This window comes from Aphelocoma coerulescens, chromosome 3 (assembly GCF_041296385.1).
Source record: "Aphelocoma coerulescens isolate FSJ_1873_10779 chromosome 3, UR_Acoe_1.0, whole genome shotgun sequence".
NCBI classification, from domain to species: Eukaryota; Metazoa; Chordata; class Aves; order Passeriformes; family Corvidae; genus Aphelocoma; species Aphelocoma coerulescens.
Genome location: NC_091016.1, coordinates 69,264,219 through 69,284,199, shown reverse-complemented (window position 1 = coordinate 69,284,199; position 19,981 = coordinate 69,264,219). Strand labels below are relative to the sequence as shown.

The 19,981-nt window shown below is 36.9% G+C and overlaps 1 protein-coding gene across 2 annotated transcripts in view; it reads left to right on the top strand.

Annotated features, from left to right (window-relative positions):
* Nucleotides 1-19,648, top strand: part of ENPP3 (ectonucleotide pyrophosphatase/phosphodiesterase 3) — a 37,336-nt gene extending 17,688 nt beyond the window's left edge. The window contains exons 14-25 of one of the 2 annotated variants that reach the window (XM_069010759.1): nucleotides 1,169-1,200; nucleotides 3,909-4,036; nucleotides 5,708-5,774; nucleotides 7,187-7,274; nucleotides 8,027-8,196; nucleotides 8,308-8,368; nucleotides 9,117-9,271; nucleotides 12,682-12,817; nucleotides 13,332-13,409; nucleotides 14,787-14,919; nucleotides 16,463-16,619; nucleotides 18,117-19,648. In XM_069010759.1, the coding sequence (XP_068866860.1) occupies nucleotides 1,169-1,200; nucleotides 3,909-4,036; nucleotides 5,708-5,774; nucleotides 7,187-7,274; nucleotides 8,027-8,196; nucleotides 8,308-8,368; nucleotides 9,117-9,271; nucleotides 12,682-12,817; nucleotides 13,332-13,409; nucleotides 14,787-14,919; nucleotides 16,463-16,619; nucleotides 18,117-18,290 (1,379 nt within the window). In that variant the 3' untranslated portion in view covers nucleotides 18,291-19,648. The remainder of the gene's footprint in view (nucleotides 1-1,168; nucleotides 1,201-3,908; nucleotides 4,037-5,707; nucleotides 5,775-7,186; nucleotides 7,275-8,026; nucleotides 8,197-8,307; nucleotides 8,369-9,116; nucleotides 9,272-12,681; nucleotides 12,818-13,331; nucleotides 13,410-14,786; nucleotides 14,920-16,462; nucleotides 16,620-18,116) is intronic. The other variant, XM_069010760.1, reaches the window with a different exon arrangement.
* Nucleotides 19,649-19,981: the final 333 nt, after the last annotated feature.

The following is a 19,981-nucleotide window of genomic DNA, read 5'->3' as shown; positions in this document are numbered from 1 at the left end:
TTTTTTTTTCCAAGAATGACCACTTTAGATGACATTTGGATGAAGGTTTGAAAAGATTGTTGCAGATTTTGATTTGTGTTTTCTTGGCATGGAAAGATGAAGTAAAGGTAGTTTTATCATTTGGGACTGGAGTTCAGGGCTTTCATAAGTGCATTGCTCTTCACAGATTTCTTGTGCAACATTGACAGAGTCAGTCTTTTTGAAGCAGTGAATATTTCTAACTGTGTGTACAAAGTTACAGAATCTGAACCTTAGCACAGTGGAATCTAAGCCTTGGTTAAACCCTTCAGCTTATATCTCAAAAGAACAGAAAATTGAAACCATGTGAACTAACTCTGACTTGAAATAGATACCATGCTACCAGACTGGAAAAAAAATCCCAGAACTTTCTGTATCAGGGAAAAGAATGGAGAGGTATTGTAAGAGGCATAGTTACTGCAGGTTTCAAATAAGAGCTGGGATCTCATTGTACCTTTTATTCATATTTTAGAATTGTACTTATATTTGAAGGCACAATATTTATATGATCTAAAGCAGACTTTCTTTGGTTTAAGTCAGATAAAATTAGAGTAATGAGCTGTGGAAAGAATGGTCATGTTTTTTTGTGTGTCTCAGTCTCAATAAAATTGTTGACTCATTTCCTCTAATAGTCTTAGATTTTCTGTAGGAATTTTCCTTCCATGAAGTGCTCAGATTTGCTTTATAGAAAGTTAATGTCAAATGGTTAAATCACTCTTTCAAAATGTGTGAGGTGAAGATACCAAGATAGACTGAAATTTTCTCTGTGACTGTTGCTGGAAGCGAAATACAAGACAACTGCTCCAGGTCCTGTTCAATGTGAAAAATGTTAGACTTCAAACAGAGGTTAGATGAGAGAAAAAACCTCGGTTCTGGTGATCTGTGAGCTTTAGGTGTAGGCAGTCATCACCATGGCAGTTTTCTACAGTCTGTCTTGATATACCCAAAGTTCTAGTTACTTCCACAGGCACACTTACGGCAGTGACCATTGGAAATGTAACATTCCTACCTGTGGAAGGCTATAGTTGCCACAGTCTTCACAAGCTAATAAAGAAAATTTTATAGACAAAAAGTGTGTTTAAGTTTTTCTCATGAGGCTTTGTCCTTCAGCTGTTCAAATGTATATTAATCCATCTTTTCTTTTTAACAGTTGACTCAGAAGGAATCGTTAAAAACCTCACAGTGAGTAAATATTCTCATAACTTTTACTCATAGCTACTCTTAATAGGAATCTGATGAAAAAACACAGTTTGTAAAAAAATGGAACTATGGTGCCAGTTTGAATAGTGTACTGACTCCAGTGTACCAGGGGAGGCACTTCTGGAAGTTGTTCAAAGATGATGCACAAAGGTACTTACTTCACTTTGAAAGAGAAGTGGCTGACTTCAGGGGGAGAAACCAGGCTGTATCTTCATGGTAGAACAGAATACAGCACAGAGATGCTTTAGACAATAGGCATCTGTTAGCGCTGAACCACAAGTGCTGCACTCAGACTAGGCTAAAGTAACTTTTCCACACAACAGGTAATGACATTGTAGAGCACATTGCCATGAAGTGTTGTAGAGGCTGGAAATAGAAATAGAAAGGGGGAATTTTAGAGACATTAATGCAGGGCAGCCCTGTAAGGGCTTTTAAACCTGATCCACAAGGAACACCTGACTTTAAAAGTCCCTGAAGCCTAGGTGAAACTAAACAGGTACAAGAAAGAAACTTCATTCCATACTTGGCTTGTTCTTACACACTTTCTCTAAGTGTCTGATTCTGGAAGTTTTGGAGATCTGATTTGAAACAGAGTACTAGGCAAGATGGGCCTTTGGCATCAGGCAGCATGACTCTCTTAAGATCTTTTGATATATCACTGAAATACTTGCAGTGCTTTTATGTATGCTGCACCACCACAGGGTCCTGTACTGGTAGTTCTGCTTGGAACTGAGCCGTGCTGAGTGGATGTAGCACTTGAGGGCACATCCAAGCTTGCCCGTGTCTCCCATGTGGGTACACTTTGACAGCTGAGTTCTGAAGGATACAAACAAAGAAATGCAGAACAGAGTGCAAACCAAAGGAAGACCAAACCTATTTCTTTTACTGAAAGGTGATAAGATGTAACAGTGCATGGTTTTTTCCTTACACTTTTTTAGACAGATAATTCACTGCCTTTTTTGTTGTTGTTGTTGTGTTCAACATATACATTAATATATGTGGGATGAATGTGCTGGACAAACTAAAAATCTTGTAGGACAGTTGTCTTTTTGTATTTCTTTCCTTTTACAATTTACAGTGAGTTAAATATTTAAACTGCTTGCTCTCAGTGTGTTGTCATAACTTTCCCTTCTTTTCTTCATTGCCAGTTTGTTTTCTATTCTGTGGCTTGTCCTGGGCTAAGTAGTAGACAGGTGTTGTGGTGTATTTAGGAAAAATGCTTTCAGTTTGTAAAAATTCTGGACTCCCAGATGGGTATGTTTCCGATGAATCACCACTAGAGGTCTTCCTTTAACCTGTTGAACATGCGGGAGTAGGTGCAATGGCTGGAAATAGCTGAAGGAGCTTTCTCAGTGCCATATCCCCTACCTCGCTGTGTGATATGGAGTCTGTCATATCAAAGAGCATTGGTATGATGGGAATATCACAATTTGCATGTTCTCAAGCTCAGCTGAAACTGCTACTGCTAATAGTTACAGAGATGTGACATCTCATGCCTTATGGGAATAGCCTGGTGTAAGGACGTGTCTTCCTTCCTTTTCTCTTCATAAATGGTTAGTGTATTTTGTCCCTGTCAAGTTACTAGAATGAGTGCTTTTTGCAGAGAAGGGAGTTGTGTGTTGTATATTAATTGCCAATGAATAGACATAAAAGTCGTATGTTGATTTTCTCTATTTTTCCTTTTAATTAGACTTCTTCTGGGCTAGCAAACACATTGAATCCTTATTTTTCATGTTCCTGGATTGCTCTGTGCTTCTTTGATGACTACTGAGGCATGGTTACTCTCATGTCACATGTTAAAGTCTGCATCCTGTGCAGAGCATACAATTCTAGTACTTAAAAGTGAAGATGTCAGACCAGACCCCAGGCATGGTATAGTTTGCACAGCCTATGTGGTAAAACAGATTCACTTCTGTGGCCTACCCAGCTTCCTAGCAGCTCTTCCTTTAGCATTTCAGATATTCTGGGTTATCCCAGTGCTGGATTCCTGATCAGGAGCAACACTTCTGAAACGTTGCCATGATGCTCGCAGCCAGCTGGAAGGGCTTCTAATGGCCATATATAGTTAGGTCTGTGCAGTATCCCCCATGGTTATCATTAGGCTCGCAATTCCAAGCTCTTCCATGGCACGCCTGCTAATGCAACTGTTACATTAACACATTAAATGTGGGTGTAAAAGCAAAGACCTTTAGCTAACAGCTGAGCAATGGACATTTACGTGTTCAGGCTTGCAGCTAAAACCTTAGACTGCCCCATTGTGTATACTTGGCTTGCTTTGTTATTTATTGTATGGTAAAGTGACTGAAGGTGACAGAAATAAACTGCCAGGGAACTTTCTCTTGTAAAGTGTGATCTTATCAACTAGATGCCAATGACATTATTACAGAAATAGAGACTAAACATTTGTACTGAGTGTCTTCCAGCCTTAGGTGTCCTTTTACCACAGTATTTGTGGACTTGCTATACATACTGTATGTAGTGTATTTTCAAAGAGTTCCAAAAAAGTGTAGCTTTTCCTTGCATTGCTTCTGGGGCCAAAAATGACATCTACAGGTCATCTGAGAAGCTATCTGGGAATAATGGGCTTTGTGCTTGCATTCCTGTCACTGAGATGTTTGTGATAATTTTGAATGATGGATGGTTTTTGAAGCTGAGTGAAACCCATGACTGGACACTTTGCTCTTGCACAGTGCAGAAGATCCCCTCAGCATTTCAAGCCCTATCTGACTCCTGACTTGCCCAAACGGTTCCACTATGCTAACAACGTTCGTATTGATAAAGTTCATCTTTTGGTGGATCGACAGTGGCTGGCTGTGAGGTAACATAACTTGTGTGATTGTTATGCTATTTTTTTCATCCCACTCTCATCCCTTTAATTTCCTTCACAGATGCTTCATTTCCTGTTGGGCTTTAGACTTGTTACATTTCCATATTTGTTACAGTTAAAATCATCCTGTGTGTAAAAAGGAAACATGCCTCATAGAAAAAACCCAAGAATTGGTGTGATTCAAAACTTAATGGTCTAATACAAGAATCATCATTGCTCCACATCAAGTTTTTAGCAAAAGAAAAAAAAAAAATTAAAAGTAAAAGAAATTGATACTACCTAACAGAAAAATTCCCCAAAATAGTGCAAACAATAATGTAAGATTTTTACACAAGGTATTCCCACATTTAGCCCTTTTCTTGGCATTGCAGTCACCACCCCTCAACTACCCTTCTCTAAGGCTGATGGCTTTAGTCTGGTGCATGTGTAGATATGGCCAATGATCAGCATTAGGAGTCCTGCATCAGACAGAATAGGATGTGGAAGTTTCTGCTTCCTCACTCTGTGATCGCAGTGGGGTTCTTCCTATAGGCATGCTAACAGTACAGCTTGTCCATTCTTCACTAGCCTGCAAGTTAACAGTACATCTCAGTTCAGTAGACATGGTGCACTCCACATGTGTTAGGTGTACTTGCATTATCACACAAAGATAAGCTGAAAAGGTAACAAATTAGACATAACTACCTGGTCATTACAAAAAATTGCTGCAAGAGTGAAACATTAAAAAAATGACTCTGAGTGAGTCAAGAGCAGTTCAGACAAGGCTTAGACCTGAGGCTTTGAAAACTCAATACAAACATCTGCAGTGTTTGCAGCAATACCATATTTACTGAGCTACAGTATTGCAGCAGGAGAAGCGAGATCCAACTTGGAATTTCAAGACTGCTAAAACATTAGAAAATGCCTGATCTAAATGAATATGCAACTTGATTGTTTGTTTTGGTGTAGCCAAATAATTGCCCAGGACATGCAAAAAGAAATGTGCCTTGAAAAAGTCTAATAATCACCCTATTTTAAACTGTGCTCAAATGTTCTTGGGCCTCTGAAAGCAGGATACATGCACTTGACAACTGTGCATTGAATTCGTATGGGGTGACTATCTCTTTATTTTTCCATGTGTCTCAGCAATGGGTAGATAAAAATAAGGTTTAGTCACTATGTCAGAGTATTCTGACGTTATTAATTCTGTAACCCAAGCCCACATTATCCACGTCTCTTCCCCCTTCAGAATCCATGATGAAAATTCACTGTCTTGTAAGGCAAATTCTCTTGCAGTCATATTCATATTATTCCACAGAGATTAACAGCAGAGTTCTCCCATGGTGCAACTAGGAATTCTTCCTAAACAGATTGCACTTGTTCTGCAACTTGTAGCTAGGCAAAGGCCTCAGTTCAAAAATAGCCATTTTTTCAATTTGTTTTGAAAACATTGTTTCACTGTACACTCATATCCGTCTAGGATAATTTATTACTGTCCATAGCAATTTCTGTTAAAGGAGAAAGAGATCTTCATAGAAGTGAACAGTGATGAACCATAAGTACTGCAGTATGATGGCAGAGTCAGTTCTTAAGAAATGATCGTGTCTCTGAGCCACAATGACTGTTACTAAGTGCTTCTATTTGTGTCATTTTTATTTATACTCTGTGATGGTTTCTCCTTAGGGATGAAAGTTACACATATTGTGATGGAGGTAACCATGGCTATGACAACGAATTTAAAAGTATGGAGGTAGGATGATTTCTATTCAAGTCTTGTACTTTCTTATATACAAAATCATGATGTGCCAGGTAAATCACCAGAATACAGAATAATGATAGTTTTTGCAGTGTGCTTTTTCTTTTCTGTCAACAAGATGTATAAACTGTTAACACATACTAGGTCCAAATATTTGTATTGCCTTTCATCAATGTGTACAAGGCCTGTTTCTGTGGGGTCCTGTAGTAAAACTAGTCTGGGCTTACCTTACCTGCTTGAAGACTGGTAAACTACTATAAACCAAGTCTACCATGTTTAGCTACAGCACATTTAATTCTTTTGTTCTGTCATTCTTCCACTGAGGCAATGACCGAAAAATCTCCATAGGCTCTGGCAGTTCATCTGAGCATCTGAAAGCCTGTATGCTCAAATAAGCTAAATCTCATTGTCTCTGCTTCTCTTACAAGAGTTAATCGTATCACCAGAACAAAAAAATAATTAGCATAGCCTGTATGTTAGTATAGCCTGTGTTGCTGTTTCATCTCATTTTCACTTCTGGTTACAATGAAAATATTTTGAGGTGTTGAGCTTTTGGTTTTTCATGTACTTTCTGTGATGTGAACCTCTAAGGTCAAGCATGCCACTCTAAGTCCCATGCCTAAGAATCAGATTCTTCCAGATCTTTACAACAATGTTAAAGCCAAATGTCAGTGATCAGAATTATGGTGAATGTTTGTATGGAAAGAAAAGGTAAATTCTTGTTACCATGAAACCTTAATAATGGATAAGCTTACTGAAGGGCCACAACCACCTTTTTTAGTAAAGGAGCAAAATGTCATCTTTCTATAATAAATTAAAAATCCCTGTTCCATTATGGACACATAATATTATTTTCGAACAGATCATTGTCCTGTTTAGTCATGTTTCCTGTATCTCCTGGCAGGCAGCTCAGGAGGCTCCTAAAGCAGTAGAAACTCCTGTGAGACTGTACATAGTTATCAGTGTTCTGCAACAAGGCTTGCAGGCTCCAGCAAGGGCTGTCCAGCACTGTACCATTGATGGTGCCGATACAGGTCTCTGCTGAGCTTGGAATGGGCCTCTGCAGTTCCCTGCTCCTTTCTTTAGCCATGGACATAGACTCTTAAGTGACCCAAAGACTTCAGAGTGCAGCAGGTAGTGAAAAAACACCCCAAAACCAAATAAAATTCATGATACAGTTTAAAATATCATGCTAAATGAATTCTTGTCTTGCAATTTTCTTCAAATTATGTGCAATGGCAGAAATTTTCCTTCCTTACCAGAACAATCATGTGTTTTTAACTTTTGTGACTGTAAAAATACTATACTTTGCCATTGTCTCAGTTTTCATAAAATGCAACTGAATTGGTTTTGGATTTGTATTCCTGAAGATAACCCATTTTTTTATTATTGCTATTACATTCTAGGCTATATTCTTAGCATATGGCCCAAGCTTTAAAGAGAAAACAGAAGTGGATGCTTTTGAAAACATTGAGGTTTACAACCTTATGTGTGGTGAGTAGAAACAATCCAGTACTTTAATGATAAAATACCAGTGTTTTCAAATACCAGTGTTGTAAGAGCTAAAAGAAGCATAGCTAAAAATTGAGAGAATTCATTCAAAAACAAAACACCGAAGCCATGCTCTTAGGCCTTCTTTACAGTGCTAAGAGATTAACTGCCAGAAGTTGTTCTGCTTTGAAGGTTTTTTCTGATTGCAGAAGAATTCCATTAAAGAATCAGGGGGAACCACACCTGCCACGTGGGTTTGCTCTCAAACTGATGCCTGTGGAATTGTGGATAAGAATCTTGTAGAGAGCAACTGCTCTTGCTCATAACTTAGGATGGACCATTGCAGTCCCAGCAGCGAGCAATTAGGAAGCATGTGCCTCAGAAAATATGGATTAAAGCATCACACAAAAGTGCAATAGGCTACTACAATGTTTCACAATGTGATGCACTTGCAATAACATTTATACTCTGCATTAAACCATCTAATCTTGTGAATGACAGTGTATAAAACTGTATCAACAGTACTCAAATCTATAATGACTAAATCTTGATGCAGTGGAAGATAGCAAAGAACCTTCAGACCTAGAAATTTGCAAGTTGGTGGGAGTAGTTACCATAATATTTTAAATAATGGAATAAGCTATTTCTTCTACATTTAAAATGACTAGGAAATGAGTAGAATTGGAAAGAGAATGACTTTTTAAAATACCATTTTAGTCTTAAAATATGTTTACAAATTTCAAATGTTTCAACAGATTTGTTGCAGATAGTACCAGCACAAAACAATGGAACACATGGCAGCTTGAATCACCTCTTAAAGAAACCTTTCTACAATCCTTCACATCCAAGGGAAGTCTCATCTCCCTCTTCATGTCCAGTTTCCAGTCTGACTCCTGCAGATAACCTGGGATGCAAATGCACACAAGTAAATAGGGGTTTCTGGCATCTTTTAATCATCTCTGTCAAGTGTGTTCTGCTTGCTTTGTTTTTTTCTAAGCAGCGGACTCATTTTGAACAATTCTCTTATATTTTACAGATCTCAAATGTGTCACAAGAAGTACTACTAAACAAGAGGTTAAATCTCACCACAGAAGAAAGTAAGTAGCAAAAAATGAAGAGGGCAGCAGTATTTTTAAATCTGCACCTGGTTTATATTTTATATCACTGGTTCCAGTGGGAATTTTTTCAACGTTAATTACAATTAAAAGTGAAGTAGGAAAATCAGGTCAGAAGCACCATTTTTAAAAATTTTTCCATTGCATTTCTTTAAAAAATGCTAAGGAGCTCTGTTGTAGCCACATGTAGGTATAGGAATGGGATTTGAGTCCCATTAAAATTTTGGAAAACACCATACGGATTTCAATGGTCTTGGAGAAAATCTGAGCGCTGTCAGGCTATGTGCCATAACTCTTGTTCCTTACCCTGCATGCATTACTTTGCCTTTCTCTGATCAAAAATTCTCATAGATACTTCTTTCTGCTTTTTTTTTAATGGGGTTTCTGGAAATTTTGGGAAACACTGTAATGCCTCCTAGTCAAATAAGATGTAAATTTCACGTCCACTTGGTAAGATAAGTTCAAAATATTTACATTGGTATGAAATTTCAATGAAACAAGAATTTGTTAAGCTGAGATATTGACTTTTGTACATTCAACATAATATGAAAACTATTTTCTCCATTTTTTATTCTACTTATAAGCCCAAAGAACCACATGACCAGGTTTACTGTTGTATCTACTTGTATTTGCTAAAGTTTAATTAACAATTTTTCTCTGCTCTCTTAACTCTTTGTGCCATCCCAAATGTTATAGAAGAATAAATTGGTAATTATTATTTAACTTTTAGTTAACAAGGCAAGCTCATCTCATTTGCCATATGGGAGACCCAAAGTTCTTCAGAAGGAAAATGTCTACTGCCTCCTTTCCCATCATCAGTATGTGAGTGGATACAGCTACGGTATCTGGATGCCACTGTGGACTGCCTACACTGTGGATAAGCCTGTAGGTTATCAAATATCTGTACTACTCTTAAATATGGGATCTAATGGATTAAAAATGTGGTCCATTCATCAGGAACCCTGTTTAAGGGCTGGTGGATATCATGTGACTAAGGCTTTTGTGTCTTTGACACTGGAAAAGTGTCTTTGATATAATTTAAATTTCAGCTATCTTAAAATATAGTTTAGGAAAGTGGGAATGACCATTTGTTAGGGACACAAAAGAGATAGGAGAATAGAGCTGCTGGTTCTATTAAGCGTGTTCTGTAAAAGGGACATGCTGTCAAGACAATGGTCCTCTTGCCTGTCAGTTCCTGTGGAAAAGTAGGGTGTGATTTTCCAAATCAGAATTTCAAGCTTTCCTATGAGTACCATGATATTTTTCCTATTAAATATCCTTTGTGCAACTCTACAAGACAGTTTGCACTAATGCTTATTTCTGTATGTTGTCTGCTCTCTGTTACATGATATCACTTCTGAAAAGTGTAATTATAGTTGAATGAACTTCTGAGTGTTCAAGGGTATGTGGCTCTGGAATAAATTGTTTGCATTTTCAGGGTCAGTAAATGAATGGACATTCATGGGCTTACTTGCCCTTATAATTTGACCCTTTTTCTAAGTTGCCTTGTGGAAATATTTTCTCTGTTGATTCTTCAGTCTGAAGAGGACCGTTATTGATGTCTATGTGATTTCTTATTTATCAGTACAAATATGAGGAAATTTTTGTAATTGCTGCTAAAATGTTAGTATTTCAGAAAGTTTCAATCCATATTTTCTACTGATTCTTCACTGTCTGGTTGAAGGATCATGAATTCAATCCTAAGAAGGCTAAAAGTCATTTAAGCAAATGTCCATTTCAAAAAGGACTCTTTATACTTCATATTTGAAGATATGCCCTTAAACCTTTCTATGAAAGTGCATTACACAAATGAAAGCTAGTTAATTGTGGGCATATTTTTTGTCTGATTTTGCTTTTAAAAGATTGAATGTCCCATCAGAGCTGCAGTCTTCTTAATATTGAGCTTAAAAAAAGCTCAAAAACCCTAATAACTTTTCAGACATTTTCCTTTGTTGAAAAACAAATTCTCAGTTAGCAAAGAATCATAGAATCATAGAATGGTAAGGGGTTGGAATAGACCTTAAAGATCATCTAGTCCCAGCCGAGCCCTGCCGTGGGCAGGGACAGCTCCCACTAGACCAGATTGCTCAAGGCCTTATCAGACCTGTCTTTGAACACTGCCAGGGCTGGGGCATCCACAACTTCCCTGGGCAAGCTGTTCCAGCATCTCACAACTCTCACATGAAAAAAATTATTCCTAGTATTTAACCTAAATTTCCCCTCTTTTGATTTGTACCCATTACTCCTTGTCTTATCAGTACAGTTCTTGGCAAAGAGTCCCTCTCTGGCTTTCCTGTAGGTTGCCTTCAGGCACTGGAAGTGTAAAAAGAAAGTTCCTGCTCAACTTAATGTCTGAATTAAGAGAAATACACATTTTGCAGGAGTTTCTAAGAGCAGTTCATGCAACATTGTGGGAAGCAGTGAATGATCGAGACTGAAGTATTGGAGGATATAGGTCACAGCAGACTCTAATACAATGATGTATGTTTTCTATAGAAAGAATAGGAAAGAATAAATCCCATCTGTAACAGTTTCAGAGACACAACAGTGAAAGGCTCTGAGTAAGAGCTCACACACTGACTTACCTTGCACAGTAAGCTGAGATTATGATTTTTTATTACATGTGCTAATCAAGAGAAAAAACCTTTGTAAATTACAACACCTATGGGAGGACAGGGATAGAGCTAATGCCTTTGATTGTAAGATTTGGCAACAATACTTGGGAGTGACAGAATTTGTATTGCACCCTGGGTTAATTATGCAGCCTGTGCAGTGCTTTACACAATTTGTAAGATGAGGTTTATGTCATCATTATGTAGCTATAAAGAAGGGCTTAAACAGTAAACTAGGTAATGCAGGCTGGAGTTTTGCTGGTTTTGTGTGATTTGGAAGTTTTGAAACTGGATGAATAACATACCCTTGCTGATCTTAAATAAATGGCGTCAGATAGTGTTTTGGTTACTTAGTATTCTCAGGAATAAGGAAAATTTAAGATTGAAGGACATTTGTTTTCTTTCTTACTCATCTGCCAGGGAGAAAGGCACATTTTCTTGCAAAAAGACAAGAACTCCTGAAGGGGACTGAATTTGACATAAGATGCCACAGCAGATGCTTGAATTCTGTCATGTAATGCAAATAACTCATACTTCTTGATATTAATTACAGGCTCATCATAAAACAATAATCTGCATTAAAAAAGACAATTCATGATGTGATAGGCACAGCCATTTTTTAGTTTTAACTGCTTTCTTCAAGAGACATTATGGTTCTTTGACCTGAAATAGGAGGAGCCAAATCGGTGATGAATGTGTTTTGGTTTTTTTTCTTTGTCACATGATCTGTTCAGGAGTCAAAGGAAGACTTTTGTCGTCTTTTATGTTTCATTTCATATGGTATATATGTTTTCCATTAATATACAACCTGACCATAATATGGCATCTACTTGAATTCTAATAAAAGTAACTAAAGGAATTAAATCAAGGAGTGCAAAAAGGCATGAGAAGAACATCCCAGTTCTTTATTTTTGCTTGGTTTTAATTGATCAAAATAAACAATGTACTGAAAATCAGATTAGATGTTTAACTACTGTTTATAAATGTATAAAGCAAAATATGTTCCATTCTTACCAAAATGAAAATAAGTTCCATGTAAATGAGGATGAGAAAAAAAGTTAAACACAGAAAAACATATTCAGATGATTTAATGTTATTGTAAAATTATGAAAAAAGTGTGTATAAGAGGTTACAGGAAAAAAAAGTGAAGGTTATAGAAAGAATTATACTCATCAGAATCACTTTTGGCCAGATCTTAGCATGTTAACATGTTTTGGTGATGTTAGTGAAGCCAGTAAAATGTACTAAATTTACTGTGTATTCTTTATCTGTAACTCTTAGCAGCACAGATTCTTACAGAAACTGCATCCTCAGATGCCAAGATGAGGTGATAATGTCATTTTTATATACTAGCTGCCTTCCAGGAGGATGTGACATCAAGTTTGTGTTTCCAGAAATATGTAAAAGTGATGAATGAGTCAAATGTGTAATCTGTTTTTGCCTAAGGTATAGCCTTATTTTGCTGCTACAGTTTTACATGGCGCATAAGGATTTCCCTGAATTACCTAAAAACACAAGTAGAAGAAAAACACTACCCAGAAAACATTAGTGTCCACTACTTGCATTGACCTGATTCACTATGAAAATAGAAGATTCAATGAAGTCCATTCTAGAAAGTTAAAACCATACAAAGCATTGGCTTAGCCACAGCCGTGGGTGTAATACTTTTTTTCCTTTTCACAGGAAAACACATCTCCTCTTCCTCCCACTGTTTCAGACTGTCTGCGGCCTGATGTTAGAATCCCTGTTGCTTGGAGCCAAAATTGTTCCGACTACCCAGAAGGGCTGACCCTGACCCACAGTTTCCTCTATCCTCCCAGTGAGCATGGTTCTTTTTATAGAGAGACCTTAGAAAGTCTTAATCAGCTGGATGTGGGTTTATGTTTAAACATATACTCAAACACCAAAACAAACTTCTTTGGATCAGCATGTTGGGCAGAAAAAGCTTTCCAGTGTTTGCAGACTGACCAAAAGCAGGGCAGCTGCTACTTGTATCTAAATATTTTCAGTTTAGAACATTTAAGGGTTTTTTTTTAAAGATGGAACAACTTGAATGTGATGAAGACTGGTTGGAATGATGTAAAGGACTGGAAGGAAAGGCTGTCCCTCTTCCTCTGCACAAATATTCATTTCCTATTTTCAAATTTGATAATTATTAGTTATTGAACAGATTGTACAAACAAATTTGGAGATATGTTTGCAGTAGGATCATGTGCTCATGTTCAAATGTAAAATGTAATTGAATTATATGTACCTACAAATCATAGTGACATATGAATCAATTTGTCTTTGTATAGTATTCCATTCATTTATATTTTGGTCTTTTTATATAGACTACAATTCATCTGATCTTGGACAGTATGATGCCTTACTCACCAGCAATATTGTTCCCATGTATAAAGCTTTCAAAGGTAGGTTGCAAAATTTTGATTCATTATGATTAATTTTCTGTAATTATGGTTCTGGATTTGATAAAGCTATCACAGGAATTTAAAACATTAATGCATGGCCTGCTGCATATCCAGATGTTGTGAAAATATATTTAAAACTTCTTAAAAGTAGATGTTTGAAAATTTAAAACCACATTTATATGGGGTTTCTTTTCTGTGTATAGTCCCATCTGATTTCTGCTTTTCTCTGCTTACCTGTTTGCTTTTGAATTTGCTCTTCATCTCCTCTGTGCTGTCCTAACATGAAATGCTAGCCATGAAACTCTCATAAAAATTTCCCTTGGGAAAATTCAAGGTGAATGAAAATGGTATTTTTTCTTTTTGCAAAATCTGAAGAGAAGACCTCAATGATATTAATTTTGCAATACTCTTTCTATAATAGATCTTTTTATTATGCAGGTGTGGTAAGCTAAATTAACTCTTCCCATCCAGCCTGACTCACATTTGTTTGCAATCACGGATGAGAAATTTTCTGTAACTGCTTGTGATCCTGTTTTACTGTTGGGCCTAGGCTCATTTTCTTAGAAAATGGATAAAAAGAGGAATTATGTAAGGAAAAAGCTGGAAAAAACCCAATATGTAACTATCTTTCTAATACATTCAGACCTCATTTATTCATTCACTCTTATAAAAAAATAGATATCCAGAAGACCTCAGTGTCTTTGATCTTCCAAGTAGTAAACCAAGTAAATCAAAGACTGTGAAAGATCCAATTTTTCAAGGAAAACTACAAGAAGTTACTGTAGACCATAAACAACAGGTAAATCAATAGGAGGTGCCCTCAATGCCCCAAACCCATCAGGTTTTTTTTGCCATGCCAGTTGTAAATATTGGAATAGTTTCACTAGCTTGTATCCTATGAATTGTATTTTCTGGAATGACATCTGTGAAACAAGCTAAATTGTCTAGTGATGTTTGATATGAGTTCTGTACAGTTAAACTAACTCTCAGGTGGTGAATATTCCTCTCACAAAACCATTAGGTCAGTTCCTACTATTTGGCACACTGCAGGTACAGGCAGATCAGCCAGAAATTAATGACCTCTCAGCTGTAGGTTTGTAGTTTCAGCTTTAGATTGAATCATTATACACTCCAGTAGTGGAATTTGCTTTGCAGGACTATAGTAGCATTTACCATACCTCTTTCAATGGCAGGTGAGAGTATGTCCCCTGTGGTGAAATCCAAATTTTGTGTAAAAAAGAGCTGATTTTATGGGCAGTTTAGTTCTGAACTTTTTATTATTAATCTACAGGGAAAACACAAATACACTATTTTTCTTCGGTGGTGAAATTACTTTAAATTTATATTAATTTTGCTTTTATTTTCTTTTTATGACAGACATATGGGACTATTTCCATAATGTGCTTCTTCAGAAGTATGCTAGAGAAAGGAATGGGGTAAATGTTATAAGTGGACCAGTGTTCGATTACAATTATGATGGCCATTTTGACAGCCCTGATGAAATTAAGCAGTAAGTACATGGAAAAGTCAGAAGTCAAACTCTATGTGATTTCCTCTGTGTTTCCACACAAATTATTATTTAAAAAGACCAAGAAACAAGTATCATGGATAATGGAGTATTCTATTTGTAATCCTACATCCACTATTACTTATACAACAGGAAATGCTCTTGCAAACAGATACAGTACCATAGAAGTTGAAGTTCAAGTAAAGAGTAAAAAAGCTGTGCAGTTACATGTGTATCTCTATACACATGCACAGATACAGACTAGTGATTAGTTTCCCAAGATTATGCCTAGATTTTAGATTATGGGCCTCTGCAACAGAAATGCTGAGAGAATATATGACATTTAAACCTGCAGAAGATATGCTTAAGCATAATTTTCTCACTTGCTTGTTGGGCTCACTCATCTGTTTGTTGTTTCTTCCTATTGTCTCAAACGATGTATTTTACCAAAGGTCAGATTTGTGTGTTTGCCTTCACTGAATAGTGTAACTGGGAATGCAAATGTAACATTCCTGAGAGGTACCTTTGCATAGCTATAGCTTACACAGCTCACTTCAACATCTGACATGTTCGAGGTACACATAAAAGATAAAGACTAATTATTTGTGTCAGTGAATAAGGACAGAAGGAAATAAAAACAGAATTAGAACAATGGCTTAGATTAGGTAAAATGCCTTGGGGGAGAGTAAGAGCATTTATGGAGTAGAAAGGTGCTGGGAAATCTGCACAGTTGAATCTGCCACTGGAGATGTTTTATTCAGGCTACAGTTGACCACATCTGTTAAAAATGGTTTGAGAATGGGAAAATCAGCCTGCCACGTAGTGTAAGGGTGGAAGGGAGGGGAGACTATAACTTCCTTCCAAGCAGAATGCTGAAATACCCAGTTGACCACATAATGCTGCCTCTAGTTTGGAATAATCATGTTTTAGTCAGCATGGTTAGGCAGTCATGCAGAGCAGTATAATAATTTCAGTGATGGTGTTTTGTTCAATACTGAACAAAAAAGCTTGGGAAACATTCAGCTCCTTATCAGTTTATACACGAGAGTGACCATGTTTGCAGAATAGTCAGAAAAGGGCAGCAAAGACATTTTCAGTTGAGTATCCTAAACTGGTTTCTACAGCGCCACAAGTCATCACCATTCTGACATTTCTCAATGGCAAGGAGTCAGAAGGTAATTTTCTCATCTCTCTTCTCCAATTCACATAATTGAAATTCTTAGTATGATGAAGGGCAAATATGATGCTCTATCCTGACTCTTCCAGATGTAGAGATCACTGGCTTTGGCAAAATAGAGTATTGGCCATGTTAAGCAGTCCTGTTTCAGTGGGACTGCTTGTAGCACGGTAATCCATGCATGTTTGGCTGTTTGTGAAATAAATGGTGAGGCTGTCTATCCCATCAGGTATTTTTTTTAATTATAAAAGAAATTTAAGACATATAGTATTGAAAAATATATGCTGAGATAAATTCTATGAATTTCTAATTGCATCAGTGGTTTTAATACTTGATATCTCAATAAATGGCTGAATTAATGTTTTGTAGGTATGTAAACAATACAAAAATCCCTGTCCCAACCCATTACTATGTGGTTCTGACAAGCTGCAAGAATACATCCTATACTCCACTGAACTGTTCAGGGTCCTTGGATGCTTTGTCTTTTATCATTCCTCATCGACCTGACAACACTGAAAGCTGTGCTGTAAGTATAGTTCTGCATTCCTGTGTACCAATGAACTTTGTGAACTGATTCCCATTGGAATCTAGTCATCCAGAGAATGTAAGTCTGTTAAATTAACTCATTCCCCATGAGCTGAGAGTGAGCTGAGAGTTAAAGCAATCACCGGAAGATCAAGGAGCTCCAGGAGAGGCAGCTGGAAACTAAGGAGCTGATAGGAAGCAAGGAAGAAGAAAGGAAGGCTTGATAAAAGGACTGGGAAATGCTGTCACCTGAGAAGGGCTGAGAACAGCAGCAGAGGCAACAGGGAGATGGGATATCTTTATGGAACACTGCAGGATAAACTTACTCCAGACGTATCAGAGGACTTTGAGTGTTATTCCCTTCAGTTGCTAGAAAATTCCTTCAATCATTTATTCCACCTCTATGAGAAATTACACAGCAGACATTTGGATCGATGGTCCTGCAGTTAAAATTCATACTTGAGTTAAATAAAATCTCTGTTTACCAGTAACAGAGTAAATCTTCTGCCTTGTAGCAAACTATCTGAGTCTAATATGTATTGTTGAGGCAGCTGAGTGTCTATTCCACAAACTCTGGGTTGCAGAAGGTTCCTTAAGTCAGTGTATATATTGCACAAGTACAGCTGCACAGACTTGAACTGGCCCTCACAGGTGGTTTTTATTTATAATTTTGAGCTCATAACTCCAGACAGTGCAAGTTTGCCCTACTTGGCAACAACTTCTTTGTCTCCCCATTTGTAGTGTGGATAATCCACAACTTCCCAGTGAGATCTTTTTACTAGTTGAGGGTTGACTAATAATTAATGAATTAGGCTTTATACTTTAGAAATTGACTGTCATTTCTAAAGTTTAGCAATAAGCCCCAAATATCTTCGCACTTTATATTCATCATGTTCTTGCAGTAACATACATTTAATGTGTCATTTGCATCAGAAGCAGATACTGTTAATGAAAAAGCAAATTACCATCTGTTTGCAAAAAGCCCTTGTAGTAAAGGAACAGAAAATAATATTTTTGGTTGATTAGTGGTTACATTTTCATTGTTTTCCCCATCTAACCAGCAACTATTGTTGCTGTCCAGCAATGAAGACTGAGCTCCTGTAAGGACTTTTTTTGGGTTGTCAGGTGCCTGTTGCTTGACTGGCCTGAGCAGTGCAGCTAATTTGTGCTGTAACTAAAACTGTCCTTATGTGTGTGTTTGAAATGTGACTCATGTATTCTGTAGTTAAAAGTCACACTTGCTATTTCAGCATAATTTTTCTTCTCTGTCACTTTGGAAGTGGAGAGGTGGGTAGAAAAGACATCTATTTGATTCTGTTTAAATGACATCCCTAAAAGCAAGGCTGTAAAGATGCCTAGGAAAGCCTGAAAGAAGTTTAACCAACTGGAGGCCCTTATTCTGTCAAACCAGGTGAAACACTGGTAACTGCCTAACACTGCCACCGAGCAACAGGCAGTCTTTTATGTGTTTGAACATTGTTCTTGTTTGCTTTGACAGGAAAATAAGACACTTTCTGAATGGGTTGAAGAAAGAGTTCAGGCTCATTCTGCACGTGTTCGGGATGTGGAGTTGCTAACTGGGCTTGACTTTTACCAGGAAAGAAATGAACCCGTCTCCGAGATCTTACGGCTAAAGACATTTTTGCCAACATTTGAGACTGAAAGCAACTGATTATCTTTGAAAAAGTGTCACTGCTTGGAAGAAAGAAAATTTAAATGATTTCAGTTTTTCCCTTGCTAAAGTATGTGGCAGTATTTTTCAAATTTCTGCTTTTCAGTCAAGTGTTTTGTGCCAATAAAATTTGAATAATAACTATGCATAAAATTATCTAAAGTGAATTAAATCGTCATTGGTGAGCCAGGCTTTCAAAATACAGACTATATATTTATTATGCAAAAACTAATATATGATATTACTATAAGAAATACATTACACATGATATATTATATATAGTAGTAGTAGTGATTAAATAAAAATACAAAAGGACATATTTTATAGTGCAGACACACCAGAATTATACATTTTATATAAAATACTTCTACAATGGAGTTGAAAAATGAGACAGTTTGAGAGTAGTGTGTGTGTTTTTTCCCTTGTGCTTATCAGAGAGGATATGGTTCTCTAACACTAGCATGTCCTGAAATGTTCTGAATTTCTCTTTCTTGCCTGTTAATTCCATGGAAACATATTGAGACTCACAAAAGGTTTATATGTAGTGCAAGTGATCATCACCTGTGTTTTCCACTTGGGTTAATTCATTCTGCCAGTAACAAGTGAAGTGAAGTTAGAGTAAATGAGCCATATTCTGTACCCTTCAGAAATCTTAAAACAATCTGAACATGAAGAGGTAAAAGAAATGCTCTACACAAAAGAATTTTATCTTGTATTTATTTTTACAATTTTTACAATTTACTTGTATTTGCAATGGTTTCCTAATGCCTGGCAATAGCAAAATTTGATTTATAGGCACAGTGGGCATTTTAAAGAAACATGTCAAAGTGTGTTTCAATCTATAAAGCTAACTGTGGACTGAAGGAGGTATGTCTGTTTAAGGAAGGAAGCTTTAAACTTCCAACCTTTTCTGCACAAAATTCCAAACCCACCACAAGACATTTTTTTTCCCCTCAAGTCTTAGATGATCAGTGTATGCCCAGGCACCAGACAGAGTTTAGCTATACTGATCTTAAAATCACTATGTGGGACCAAGCTGAATGTAAATATTTTTATCTCAGTTAAACCATTACACCATCATGGAATTGTAGTTCACCACCTTACAATGTTGTGGCATCTAAGTCCGCCCACCTAAAGCAGACTTCTGCTAAACTGCCCCAGTTAAGAACACAACTGGTTTTTCACTGCATGGTAAATCATACCCTAGCTCTAGTAAAAAAAAAAAATCTACACTCTTACTCTGGAAGAGCGGGACAAAAGAACAGTGACTGAATGTGTAAAATTGATGGGGTTTATTTTACTCTGAAATGCTGATAAATTCAAAAGTTAAAGTAATAACAAATAGACAATAACACAAAATAAACACACTGTATTTAATTTAAAAACATAATTCTCCTTTGTTAACCGCTCTGCTTTGTCCTGAGATCTAAGAAATGATGTTGTTTCTGAATATTTCAATCTTCTGTTTTCTAGGGGATGTGAGTATAGCTTTCCCAAACTGGTAAGCCCTTTGTATCTGTATTTTTCAGCCAGTTTTGAAACTCCCGAAGCTGAAGTGGAATAGGCACAAAGTAATCTACTGACTGTAAAAGCAGATGTTGTCAAGTCTCAGCTCTCAGACCCACCTTACATGTGAGAATTAAAAATGTAAATTCTGTAAAATGTGATTTTCCATAGACCATTATTGAAGC